A 14,572-nucleotide genomic window follows, 5' to 3' on the forward strand; every position below is an offset into this window, starting at 1 on the left:
ACCACGGGGTCCTCAGTGAGTCAGCACAGAGCGCTCGCTATACTCACATAACTATGGTTATATAGATAACCGTATGTTATGTTACGTCATAGCTTATGCTCTGCGCTCTACTGGAACACAGGAGCTGAGCAGAGCGGAAGCTCGACAAATGTACCCGCTGAGGCCCCCCACAACCATCAGAACCGGGGAGGACCCGAGCCCCCGGACCCCCCTAGTGGAGGATGGGAGGGAATCGGATCCGACTGTGCGAAGAGGGGTTTAGCAACTCAAACGCACAGGGTGAGCAGACCGTGGGACTTACCTTCCCACAGAAGAACCCACGACTACACAAACGCGCAACCCACATGCCACTAGGAAACGAATGGGAAGAAACAAAACCCCCGTTACAACCCCTAATATCACGGGGTCAAGGGCAAAAACCCAACCCCATGGCAAGGCCGTAGCAGCGGAGCGCAAAGGAGGACCCACCCCCAGGAAGGGACTGGACCCCCCGGAAAAGGGGGCCTGGTGAGGCCAACGACGCCGCAGCATCGAGACCCCACCAGGTGGTCACTAGTGACACCACCCCCCACATTGCCAGCGTATCGGACAGGGCCCATCCAAGAGCAGGCCCTTCCCCCCTACAGCACGCCGCCCTGAAGCACTCAAGAGGCTACACCCACAGCGGGACCAGGCAGCGCACCGGGGAGACAACCCCCAAAGAGGTTGATCCCTCAATCCAGGTAACAGGTCAAAAAGACTCGACCTGAGCCTGGAGCACTGCGGACTAGACAGGCACCAAAGGGGTCTGCTGAAAACAGCACCCCGGCGGAAGGGGCGTACGGTATGCTGTGCACCATGTCGCAGCCTCTACAAAAAAAAAACTACCCTCTAGAGGGGCCGAGGCAGAGAAGGCAGACACGATTGGCAGACATCATGAAAGGTGCGGGGGCACACTCGTAGGCAGACGGGGTCAAGCCTGGCCTAACCCGAGAGTCGACTCCGCTACCAACACACCTGGAAACCAACCACCACCTAACAGGAGGTGGTTGTTCCTATAACCCCCCCAAGAAAAAACTCCAAAACACAACTGCGGGTATACACCGGCTATACAGCAGTACAAGTGTTTCAGTTCTCAAGAAGGGGTTAACCCAGGCCAACAGGTCGACGAGAACGAGTTCGGACCTGGGCCCGGCGGACCGGGACGTACACAGGGATGCCAGAGGGGTACAAGAACCACCTCGACAGCCCCCTCCCAGCCCCGCCAAGCAGGAGAAGAGAGGGGCAAAAAAAGAATGGAGAAGGACCAGGCTCCTTTAGCACAGCGCAAGGTACAACACAATAAGGACCAAGCAACAGTGAAGGATAACACGCAGTGACATAACCACGAACACCTCCATAACATCAAACCCTGCAACGCCCGGGCCGACCCGGCATTTTCCCCCCAAAAAAGCACAAGTCCCTCAGGGTACCAGAACAGCAGATCTGCGCCCCGGGCGGACAACGGGTTAACTGACCTGGTCCGGCGTGACCAGAACCAGTCCTGTGTCCTAATCACGCCGCCATCCCCAGTCCCAGGAGTGGGGGTAGGTATTAGGGGTGGGAATCACCAGTTTCATCACGATACGATACGATATCGATTCTTTGGACAACGATACGATATTTGCCGATATCACAAAGTCTGCCACGATACGATACGATTCAATTCGATTCAGGTGCCTGCGATCGATATGAGACAATATTATGTGCCCATTTAACACAATCAGTCACATTTAGATAAACAAAAAAAAGGCTACGGAAATATCAATTGACGTTTTTATTTTTGAGCTCTTCCAGACATTTAAATGAAAAACAATCTATTGTTTTTAATACAAATAGACCTCCTGTTCACTGTAAAGTGCCACGTTTTTATATATTGAGCTTTAAACTTTAAGTAAAATGTTTTGGAACTCACAACACAACATGCAAGCTAAAACCCCTTCCTCTCCCAAACCGTTCCTACAATTGTTTTATGTTGCATGATGATCATATGTTTAAATATCAACATTATCTGTCCATCCTCAGTAAATAATATCAATATAATAATACTCCTGACTTCATCTGGTATTTTCAAACACACGGAGTTTCACCGGGGCGGATATGACGTTGCCGTTGCCGGATTTTCAAAATAAGAGTATCGCAATATGAATCGATCTTTTTACGTTGCATCGATCCTATTTGATTATTGATAATAGATCGATATATCGATCTGAATCGATGTATCGTCCCACCCCTAGTAGGTATGCGTGTCGATCTAAAACATCACAGAGGGCGCCACCAAGCCGCGCCCGGTGGCCCACCCCAAAGGCGTGAGACCCCTCCGCCAATGCTTTGATCTATTCCGTTATCTCCCCCCAGAGAAGAGCGAGAATTCATCGAGACTTGGGGCTGTTTGTAGAGCTAAATCTATACTTTATAGTATTGCTATCTGTCCATTCTCATTGTCAATTGAGACCATAAACCATCCCTTCAAAATGGATTAAAGAAATAATTTTTTCATCAATACGTTCTCATTTTATAGCGCCTTGAATCTAAGCGCTATACGGCATTTGGTCTAGTATATTTCCTGGAAGGCGAATAAAGGGCTAATAGCTACTAACGTTATATCCAATGGCATTTCCGTTATACAAAAGCTACAGTTAAAACTCAATCTGCATATGATCGTTATAGGCGGGGGACGTCGTTTCTGATTATTGATTACCAATAACCGTGTGCGTCTAAGTAGCCACATACGCTGGTCGGCTGGTTGAGTATTATAGCAAGCTCTGATCAGCATGTAATTTACGTGAAAAAGAGCTTACCATGAGCCCGAGCATTTCCCCGTTATCGATCGCCATCTGGTAGATCGATATGTCCATTGGCTGATGATAAATCCCCTTATTGCATAGTGAAATCCACGATCCAAAACGTATTCCGTGCAACAGACAATAGCTATCGCTTCAGGTGAGTAGAAAACTACATTAGAGATAAAAAAAAAAAAAGACAACTTCGGCCACAGGGAACACTGCATTATCGTGATAGCGCCCCTAAGAGGATCTGGCCGGTAATGCACTTTCTCGAATTCAAAGAGTAGGGTACATCTGCAGTGCAGCTCGGCGACCTTGAATAGGTTATTAAAATGGAATAAAAGCCAAAACAACTTGCCACGGATATATCCGTCCTTCGGTCCATTAACACATTCCCTGCCACGCAATTTGAGCATCTTATACCACTCTCTGCCAGCACTGTAAGCCTATGGAGATGTTCACCTTCTTTGCAGGGCTATAACTTTTTTAATTGTATTGCTAAATTGACATTACTATGGCCCATTCAACATCGATTATCTATCGTTCAGGATGTAGGAACGTTTAACTTTTTCATTCATAGATTCATACGAAAATACCGTCTAGAATATAAATACGTTTTTATCGTTTTCTGCAGTAATTCCTAGAATGTGAGATATAGGCATAAACGCATATATAGATTATCAAATGCCGTTTGTTGGCGATACACGCTATATTAAAAATTTCAACTGTACATGATCCTAAACGTTATGACTGATCATGCGCGGATGAACGGGGGGGGGGGGGGTCTTTTATAATGCCGTGATCGTCAGTAAATGCTTTATGTAGTATGGGTGATATATTGATCAGAGCAGTTTGCATGGATAATAATAAACAAACGCGCTGAAAATGACGTCAGCGTCCTCTTACCGTTCGACGATGAGATCCCACTTATTTGACGGTGATCTCCTAAATCCATTTCCGGTTTGTATAATCATAATAAACTGCCAAATCGTATCGATTATTGCGTTATGGCAGCGATCGCTACACACGGACGTGTGTATACAGTCCAGCAACAATATGCGAGTGCCGAACGCATTTCCCAGACGCACCGAGATCGACTCGTCCATTTCCGGTTTGGCAACTCGCCGATCATCCACCAGGCGGCAGTATTGAAGCGTTGCAGAGTTGTGCATGCTCTTGCAACTTGAAACACGTCGTAAGCCGTTTCCGGCGTGGGATGTGTTAAGCATGGATTCGAAACACGTATATATCCGTGGTCGGGCGCCATTGTGTTAAAAGATAAGAATACATCAACATAGCTTTTAGAAAGGTGTGGAATAAAAGTATTGCTTTTCCCCCCAAAACAATGATTGATTAAAAACTATTCTTAAAAAAGAAATATGTAAATGTTTGCGGGTCCAAAATGAATGTTGTTGTTTACATATCGCAGGCATGTATCCCTTCCCTACTTCCCATTTCCCCACATGGAACGCACCTGATTGGATCTATGACATGCTGGTGCTCTAGTGCGACCTCTAGTGGCTGAATGTTATCTATAGCACCTTTAAGTATGATTATCCTATGACTTTGTGTGGCCACATGGTGAGCTGTATGATGAGCATGGTGAAGACTGGCTGTAGACCAGTGACATTTCTCTTTGTATGATAATCATAGGTCAAGTCATGGCTACTATAGGCCTTGAACTAGGCCGACACACATGCACCCAGACAGATTCCAACACATTGCTGGAGCTGTATCCTCGGTCTGTAGCTCCCTTTTATTTGGCTTCAGTGACTCTGACATATTCAAATATTTCTGAATAATGTATGGGCGTTTCTTACTTTAGGAAGTCAAGTGAAAACACTCAGAGTCTGTTTGATTTAATGCAAGAACTATCTGCTTTCCCCCGGGAGGGAATGTCAACCTCTGCCCTGAAAGACTCGTCCTTCGCACATCCCTTGTCGTCCAGGCGACGGCAGACCAGGTTGAGCACTTCTCTGGGTGCGTGGCACGGAGTTGCAGAAAAGGATGAGGCTGGTTGATATGTGTGTATGTGTATGGGGGTGACAACAATCACAGGGTCATTTAGTGGAGTGAGGCCTGTATGCAGACAGGGGGGGGGGGGGTGGCTGTCACATTTCACCACAATCAAATCCATAAAGAAGCATGTCAGATGAAATCTTCAAGATGTGAGTGCACACACAAATGACAAGTAGTAAACATTCCACAATGGCCATTCAATTATGAATGGGCCCCCAGCCATAGGCCTATTCTAGAGTTAATAGCTTAAATATTAAGAAGTAACAAGGAGGAGAGAGGAGAGGTGATGGTGAGAAAAGGACTTCATGTGTTATTTATTTAGGGCAACATCTTAAATGGAACAATGACTAGCTAGAGGAGAGAGCTGTCCTCTATGCCGGAGGTTTTCCTACATGCTTTCTTCATGCCATATCTGGAAAGTTGATATGGAAACTTGTCCCGTGAGGACTAGCCTGTTCATGCTTACTGCATAGCCAATAGCCATAGCCCATATGGCTTGATTGTTTAACTCAATGGCCGCCAACAAAGATTATATACACGTTTGGCCGACAACCGTTGAACGCCAACCACGTATATATATCTCCGGTTTAATTTTTCCTTGTCGGGCGAGGTGAACAGTTCTCCCGGTTCCATTGACGCGTGTCAAATATCCCCAATCCATATGTTGTGGTGGATTATGCTGTGGACCAAATGGACATTGGATGTACCAGATGGCGATCAAACAATTGGAATATTATTTTTGGAATACTCCCGATCACAGGTAAGCACGATCTGACGTAAATTTTAGCTTGATCCTGCAATGCTTTTATACCAATCGGGCTGATAAGCGTTTTTAGTGTTCAATACGAATGCCGTTACTGACAATCAAATAATCAGAAACGACCCCCCCCCCCCCCCCCCCCCCTGTTCATGCATTCATGATAGAACATAATACCTATGATATAGATTTGATTTCGGAATAATAGCGTGTACAGACAAGAAACGGCAACGTCTATAGTGGAATTGACGTACTGTATACGGTTATAACTCAGCATTTCGGGAATTACCCTAGACCGCTCTAAAACCATACTTATATTCACCACGGTATAACACAGGAACATATGGATGGAAAAATGTATTCTTTTTCACATATTGAACGATAGATAGGTTATGTCAAATGGGCCATAGTATTGTATCCATAGCTATAATATAGAATATAGTTATAGCTCTACAAACAAGGTGATGCACTCCTATCTTTTAAAGCGTGGCAGTGCTAGAGTGGGGCTCTGTCTAATTCCCGGTGGTCAATGAGTTAATGACTGCAAATACAACAGCCAACACTGTAAAAACATAAACGCAACTTAAAAAACCGAAATTGCCTCCATTTATATTTTCAAGTAACCTGTTTGTGGGAAGCAACAGTTGTGATTGGAGGATCAATAAAAGATGGCAGGGCTTGGGATAGGTCAATTACATTATGGTGTGTGTATATATAATATATTTGTATATATATATATATATATATATATATATATATATATATATATATATAATGCCAATGCAAAAGGATAGTTGAAAATAAAACTTGAGACAACTTTTTGCCTTTTTATTTTTTTTTTACAGTTGGGCTCAGGCCATGTAGGCCAAGATATCCACATCTGCCTGTAAAGGGCCTCCGACCTGCAACAGGTCCTCATGGTGAGAAAAGATCTTGGCTTGGTTTTAATCTGTATAATGAATAAGAACATGCCAACGTGGTAATGGATGCCTGCCACCGTGCTGCTAAATTATTCACAGTCTGGGGAACTGGAGAGGTGGCCACGGGGATCAGATGGAACCGCTGTGTCATCAGTCCGCCTCCGTCCGCCCTGGCTCCTCTTTCGACCGTCCGCCCCGGCTGCGTGAGCAGTAAGCAGGCAGCCACCTGAGAAGTCTGTAAAGGAGCCGGAGGATAGGCGCTCACGCTGGAGGGAAGACTAGGCCACAGCACCCGGGTCAACTTGGTATTGAGACATGTCAAATTAGCCTTTTAGTTTAGCTTTGTCCGTCATTTTTATTTTTAAAACAACCAATAGCCTAAGGGGCACCACAAATGCCAAAACAGTGCATGTCTTTACCTGGTTGTTGGGCACATGCTCCTAAGGCCATGTAAAACTCAAGATATGAACTTTGGTTGTGATTGGTGCATATAGGTAAGGCCTATCACAAAATGGCTTATAATTCAAGGTATCTTTGCTCGATCATATAATCAAAAACTTTGAGTTCCATTTGAAACAGTTAAACTAAATCAATCAAAGTCCGCAATGTAGCAATTGTGAGTGTTGCACCTTCACAAATTCTTCTGAATGGTCATTCAATGCGCCCTGTCTACAATCGATAATCACAGTCAAACCATATAGGTGTGCCAAGTCATGTTGGTAATATGGGAAACACTATTTGTGTCCGGCAGCGTGGCTACATGGGCAGGGCTCATGGCTCATGAACAGAAGGCTGTCTGCATGAGCCCCAGCCAGCCAAGATGCTGTCAGAAAGTGGTGTTGTTGTCCTGTGGGGAGTCTGCTGTCCTCTGGACCTGGCAGTAACAATGCTCATGTTATGGTGACACCATACAGTTGGGACTGCCGTCCTTCGGATGAGACGTTAAACGGAGGTCCTGACTCACCAAGTTCTAGGAAGAACCCAGGGCATGAAGAGAGTCAGGGGTTTCCCAGCATTCATAGCCGAATTCCAAATCAGGTCTGACATCAAGGCCACCAAATTATCCCTCTCCTTAACCGGCTGATACCCCTGTCTCCTAAGCATCTCAGCCATTGTGTGCCCAAGGTTGGGTGCTACACATTAGGGCTATGCCGCCGCATGCCACACAAATGCCTCAGGTCATGGAAAGCATTATTGTCTCAAAAACAATTAATTACAACATAAATCTTTGTTATGTGTAAAATTATTTCACATAACTCCGATGTTGCATGATTTCTGAGATGAAACAAGCGTGTCAATTTATTTTATTTTACTGCATCAATATATAGTTGTTATTTGCTGCTATATTCCTATGTTTTTAGTTTTTTTTGTCCTTAGCTCTATTTATTTAATTTGTTTTAAATGTTCTCATGTACCTTAGATTGTTACCTTGTATATATATATATATATATATATATATATATATATATATATATATATATATATATATATATATATATATATATATATATACAAGGTAACAATATATATATATATGTGTTTCATTACATGTGTTTCATTACATCCATACCAATAATTTGCCTGTTCTATACTCCATCCATAGCAACCAACATCCTGTTGGGGGATCCCCTTTGAACAGCCCATCTGAGGTTTCTCTCCTCCATGTGTTGCTTTTTCTTCCTATTGATTTTTTAGTGAGTTGTTCCTTATCTTCATTGGGGAAAGTCTGGGAGTGTTGCATATTTGGATTTCATGGTGGTTTTTGTTTTTGATCTTTTGTGATGTTTCTTCTTAACCTTGTACAGCCCATGGGGGCTATTCCATGGGAGCTTGGGCTGTACAAATACATTTGATTTGATTTCAGAGTTTCCGGCCAAAAGCACTTGAATGTATGACGTGGTATTTACGACTTCCAAACTAGGAAATAGTAACTTCCCAGGAGGACTTTGAATCTTTGAATATAAAGCTCTTGTCTTAAACCCTTTTAATTTCCATATGGGCGTTATACGTTTGAATATTCCTTGTTGGGCTTTTATTCTGAAACTGGGGCTTTTATTTTGAAAGTGGAAGTCTCACTCAGAAATTGAATGTTTATGATGGGATTTCTCTTTTTAAGTAGGCTACACAGTGACATATATTTGAATGACCCCTGAATTTTTTTAATAGACAAATGGAAATGAATCACAAATTCTGTGAGGTTTGGTCCGTTCCCCGCCACACGCTCCGTTCCTTTAAGGTACTATGTTGATTGATGCATTCCCCGCCACGCGCTCCGTTCCTTTAAGGTGCCGTGTTGATTGGTGCATTCCCCGCCACACGCTTTTGGAGCAAGTATCGATCTCATCACGCAGCTGTCACAGTTTGTAATTAGCGCCCCTGAAGGCTTTATATACACAGACCTTCTTGCTATCGTTGTCGGGTCGTTATGGAATACAACTGCTTTGCCTGCTTTTTTCCCGTTGCTGTTTCCTGGTCTATATTCTCTCCAGGACCTTTCTGTGGAGAACTGTTTGGAGCTGCGCCTGGAATCAAACCCCTCTGGATAATTTGGATTGTGTGTTATTGAAGAAACACAGAAGATATCCTTTTGTTTGCTCTGGATAATTTCTGATTGTGTGTTATTGAAGAAACACTGAAGAGATCATTTTGTTTGCTCTGGATAATTCTGATTGTGTGTTATTGAAGAAGCACTGAAGATATAATTTTGTTTGCACTGGACTCAGCCGGATTGTGTGTTATAGAAGAAGCACTGAAGACATCTTTTGTTTGCACTGACTCTGCTAATTGTGTGTTGGGGAAAACACTGATACCTATCTCTTTCTCCGTTTCCCACCTCGAGGAAGAGCTGGGAGTATCTGCAGAGCCGCTACAACATCATATGCCAAATTCCCACCACTGTCGCCAGGAGGATTCTGCAGAGCGGCTGATGACTCTGCCGGAGGCAGTCTCCCCGTTTGTTTGATTACTGTACCTATTCCATCTTTTGACTCTGTAAATAAATACGCCCTAGCATTTGGCTAACTCTGAACTTCCTGTCTGTGCCGTTGCGTTTGAGGTCGGTTACAAACCCTAACAAATTCGCCACTTTCAGATATTTTTTTTTATTTTCATTCATGTTTTTTTGTTAAATGTCAAACTGATTGAAGGGTTCAGTGCATATCACATTTTAAATGGAGGGTCACAGTAGCCTATACCTACCCATATAATTATTTACCTTGGACAAAAACAGGTTAATGTACGAAATATATCAGGCTAATTGTAACTTTGCTAACAGAACTTTTGGGTGAACCCATGAACACCATAATATGCCCGGGTTATTTCACTCCGAAAGTAAAACTTTGTAGCTCTTACACATACATAATCAATTTTGATTAAAATAGCACATTAGACTGGCTATATTGATACCTGAGAATATTTTACTACCTTGAGAATAAATACATAAAAGGAGGGGTTGGGGTGGGGGTTGATTGAAATATCTTGAATATTTTTCCCCCATTGCATTAGTGGTTATCAATTAAATGAAAAACGGACAGGGGTGTAAAAAGTACCAAGAAATGATACTTAAGTGAAAGTATATAGCGTCTCAAAATCGTACTCAAGTAAAAGTCAGAGTATTTGGCTAAAAACACACTTGAGTAAAAGTCAAAAAGTTTCTACTTTTAAGTGTACTTAAGTACTAAAAAGTTTAAGTAAAAACTTTTTTTCTGACTGTCTATTCTTCTGATAGCAGGTGTTTAATCAAAGATCCCCGTTTCTAGTCTTGCAATCACCAATCAGCATGGGTATGGGCGGGTTAATTTTCCATTGATGGGGATTTGATTGGCTGTTTTTAAATAAAGTGCGGCCGCAGGATTAATAACGTTAACGTTAGTTCGGCCAGAGAAACAAATATACTAATATACTAGGTAAGTTGGCTGCAGGATAGCCTTATAAATAAGGATATAATGGTTGAGTCTGCGGGTGGACAGCGCAGACCAACTTTGTTCATCTGTCTGTTGGTTTTATTCACTATATTATCGTTTTACTATCATTTTGCCACAACAACCAATGATGTCGAGGAGTGACGTTGGTTTGACTCTGTTTGTCCTCCCGGCGCCTTGTTGGAAACCAGCTGTCTGAAGTGAAGCCAGATCAGGGCCGGGCGCTGTCCATGGTGCTGATGTCAGGCGCCGAGCTTCCAGTAGGCTATTATACAGCCTATATAGTTACTGCATCAACACGTATACTATAAGCCTGTGTTGATCTATTGGGGGAATCTAAACTGTGAATCTAAACTACAGTGTCTTCAGCCATTGCTCATGTCAGACGTCATTCTTAAAAAAGGATTAGACATTTTCCACATATTTTCTGCACTTTCTGTTTGACATAAAATATTTGACTTTTCAACCCGACATAACTAATTTTAACAGCGTTTTAACAGTTAAAAGGCGTTTTCATAATTTCTGTAATCAGAAAACAAAGAACATGGTCGCTTTCCAAAATATTCCTAGGGGGGCCCTAGTAATATAGGGCCAGCACTGGCTAAATAATATCCATCCTTCCTTACACTTTTAATTTTTCCACAAAGCCATAATTGGATCATCCGCGCTTGCGCATAGAGGCCAGACCATGCACTGTCTGACTTGTAAACTTGTAAATTGAGCATGGGAGCAGGTGGGTGGGGGTGAGGGAGGGAGGGAGGGAGGGAGGGATGGAGAGAGCAGGTGGGAGGGGGTGTAGAAACAGAGGGAAGCCGGGAGGCGCTGCCAATGTTAATAAGCTCAGTCGTGAAGGAGAGGAGAGCAGGTCGCGCCATACCAGAGGAGCTAGCTGTCTGCCCCCTGGCTTTATGTCAGGGCCACACTGCTGCTGGCGACGTGCGCGAGGAGGATGATGACCATGAACGGCAAGCAGCATTTCTCCATGCACCCCGCTCTGCACCATGAGCCCAAGTACTCCGGCCTGCACGCGGGCTCGGAGGGCATGCGCAGAGTTTGCATGCCTGCCCCGCAGGTACGTTAAGTTAGTGGAGAATGCTTGAGAGTTAGCCTATATATATATATGAGTGACTTGGGAAACTTATATCAAACTGGAAATGTCTTTAGATTTGACAGGACTTTGTTCTTCCTTATCCACTTGCTCGCTTCTTCTTTCTTCCTGCCTCCCCCTCGCTCTGTTGTTGTATCCCCACTCCTCTCTCTCTCCCCTCCCCGTCCCTCCTTCCCCACCCCTCTCTTTCTCTCTCATCCACATGTCTATTCGAGCAAAGCTCTTGCTTTCATATTAATTTTTATGACCTGTGCTTTGAGGAGGGTTCTCCTCGGCGCTGCTTGCCTTTGGAAAATGTTTTTTTTTTCCCCTTTTTTTTCTTTTTATCCTGAGCTGCCTGACAGAATTCCCCACTGACTCCAACATGCGCTGCACTCTTACTTACAGCTCCAGGGCAATATATTCGGAGGCTTTGATGAGAGCCTGCTGGCACGCGCAGAGGCTCTGGCGGCTGCTGACAGCATCGTCTCTCACGGCAAGAGTCACCCGTTCAAACCAGACGTGACTTACCATACCATGAGTAGTGTCCCCTGCACCTCTGGTTCCTCTGCCACCACCGCCGGACCCATCCCCCACGTCCCCTCCCTCGCCTCACACCACCACCTCGGACAGAGCCTGGAGGCCGGGGACCTTTTGGACCACCTTTCCTCCAGCCTCTCTGTGGCCGGGATGGGGGCTCCGGAGCCTCCCGGAATGACGCCGTCCCACCACCACCACCACCACCAGCACCACCAGCAGCAGCAGCACCATCATCACCTCCAGACCATGGGCCAGCTTCACCAGGCGATGGCCACCATGCAGGGTCACCCGCACTCCCTCTCGGTCCACAACAGCATGGCGTGCGTCAACGACGTGGAGTCGGATCCGCGTGAGTTAGAAGCCTTCGCCGAGAGGTTCAAGCAGAGGAGGATCAAACTAGGAGTGACCCAGGCGGACGTTGGGTCAGCGCTGGCGAACCTGAAGATCCCCGGAGTGGGTTCTTTGAGCCAGAGCACCATCTGTAGGTTCGAGTCCCTCACCCTCTCCCACAATAACATGATCGCGCTCAAACCGGTTCTGCAGGCATGGCTTGAGGAAGCCGAGGCTGCTTACCGGGAGAAAAACAGCAAGCCGGACCTTTTCACCGGTAACGAGAGGAAACGAAAGCGCACGTCTATAGCCGCGCCGGAGAAGCGCTCTTTGGAGGCCTACTTCGCCATCCAGCCCCGTCCTTCCTCGGAAAAGATTGCGGCGATCGCTGAAAAACTGGACTTGAAAAAGAACGTGGTTCGAGTGTGGTTTTGCAACCAGCGGCAAAAACAGAAAAGGATGAAATACTCAGCGGTGCATTAGGTTCACACATCATAAATACAATTTTTGATCAAGTGATTAATAATACTAACAGGGATTTATCAACATCGCATCGCACTTGTCTGGTGACCTCGAAAATACATTGTAGGATTTATCTAAATTTTATTCAAATTGATTTTGTGTCGTTCACTCTATATAGTCTTTCTTACAGCATAACACGTGCACATTTACATGTTTGGGGGGCTATGGAATACATTGTGCTAAAGCTATAGAAAATCATTTTGATGTTATTTATTATGTATACATACCCATCTCCATTCACTAAATATGTGGTAAACGAAACATTAGTCATATTGGTGCACAGACTATAGTTTTCGTTGTCAATTTCGTCAATTTCACTAACCATTTCCTCACAGTTATGTAGCCTAATGTCTTGGAGTTTTACAGTGTCGCACATTGTTTTATTTTAAACTAATAGCTACGTTAAATAATTGTTGACTACTGAATGAAATTAATGTGCGTTCACCGACGAAGGGTTAAAAACTCACCTTTTAACAACCACAAGCATAATACGTTTTGCAAATGAATGTGTTCTCTTTCGTGAACTGTTTGATAATCCACATGTAGGCTAAATGACAGTAACATTTTCACAGTCTATGACACACGAGTCTGTTTATCTTTAATAATTTACAAATTGCACCAATATATCAGGCACTTCTGGGTTTTGGAAGGCTGCTGCTATTTTGACATTGCGTATTTTGATGTGAACATGTTTTGGAGAATTACATAGCCTATCTTTATAGGCCTATCACCGATATACTTTGAGAATTTTCCTCACTCGGATTTCACTTTATAAAATGTGTGAAGTTTAAACTTAATAAATTCTTGATTATTTTTTAAAAATTCATTGTATCAGCCACGTGATTATTCCCTGCATGCATTAAGCTCGTGGCATCATGTTAATTCTGGCTTAATCCAGAGGGACAATTCATGCAGTGCATAACTATGGCTACAAGGCAATAAGTGTATAGCCTTCAAAATTGGGCTGATGGATTTATTTTAAACAGTTATTTCTAGGCATTAACCATTCATATAATGGTTACCAATGGGCGATAAAATCAATGTTAAACTATTTGCTTCAATGGGAATTTATTCAACTGTTTTATTTATAAATCCCCGACGCTCTGACGGGATTAAACATGTAACATATAGGATATGATACAAACACCATGGAAAATAAATAAATATATTCGTTGCCCAAGTTTAAACGGAAGTTTCATGGAACAAATTATAGGTCCTATTTGTCTTTTGCGTGGTGGTGCTAACGGGCCTTTCCTTTCCAATTAGTTCAGTTTTAATTATGGATGCCCTTGTTGTGTCACTATGTCGTGGGCTTTGAAATTATTAAGTAATGACGATGCAATATTAATTATATATTGGTTTAAAGCGAAGTAAAGAGCTATGTGGAGCCTGGAGGACAGAGAGTTGTGGAGTAGGCTGGCTGAGAGGTGACTCCAGGGATAGATGGTGGAGAGAAGGGACCCTGCCAGCATATAGCAGGTAGGCTGAACATGGACATGTATCCAGTCAGACAGAGACGAGCAGTATTTATTTATACTATTTATATAGTATTTATTTCTCTATAATCTTTTCGTTATTTTTCGCAGTTTTTTATGATAATTTATTCCAACAGTGTTTTCTTATTTAATCATTTTTTTCTTTTCCCTTTATCGTGTATAGGCCTATTTAAAGGT

The 14,572-nt window shown here is 43.7% G+C and overlaps 1 protein-coding gene across 1 annotated transcript; it reads left to right on the forward strand.

Moving 5' to 3' along the window:
• Positions 1-11,369: 11,369 nt before the first annotated feature.
• pou4f3 (POU class 4 homeobox 3) lies at positions 11,370-12,860 on the forward strand (the record flags this gene model as incomplete). Its single annotated transcript, XM_084319665.1, has 2 exons — positions 11,370-11,492; positions 11,916-12,860. 2 exons carry the CDS (start codon positions 11,370-11,372, stop codon positions 12,858-12,860), a joined length of 1,068 nt encoding a protein of 355 aa, XP_084175791.1.
• Between the last annotated feature and the right edge of the window lie 1,712 nt (positions 12,861-14,572).

The sequence above is a fragment of the Notolepis coatsorum genome (genome assembly GCF_963971535.1).
Source record: "Notolepis coatsorum genome assembly, chromosome: 8".
Classification (NCBI taxonomy): Eukaryota; Metazoa; Chordata; class Actinopteri; order Aulopiformes; family Paralepididae; genus Notolepis; species Notolepis coatsorum.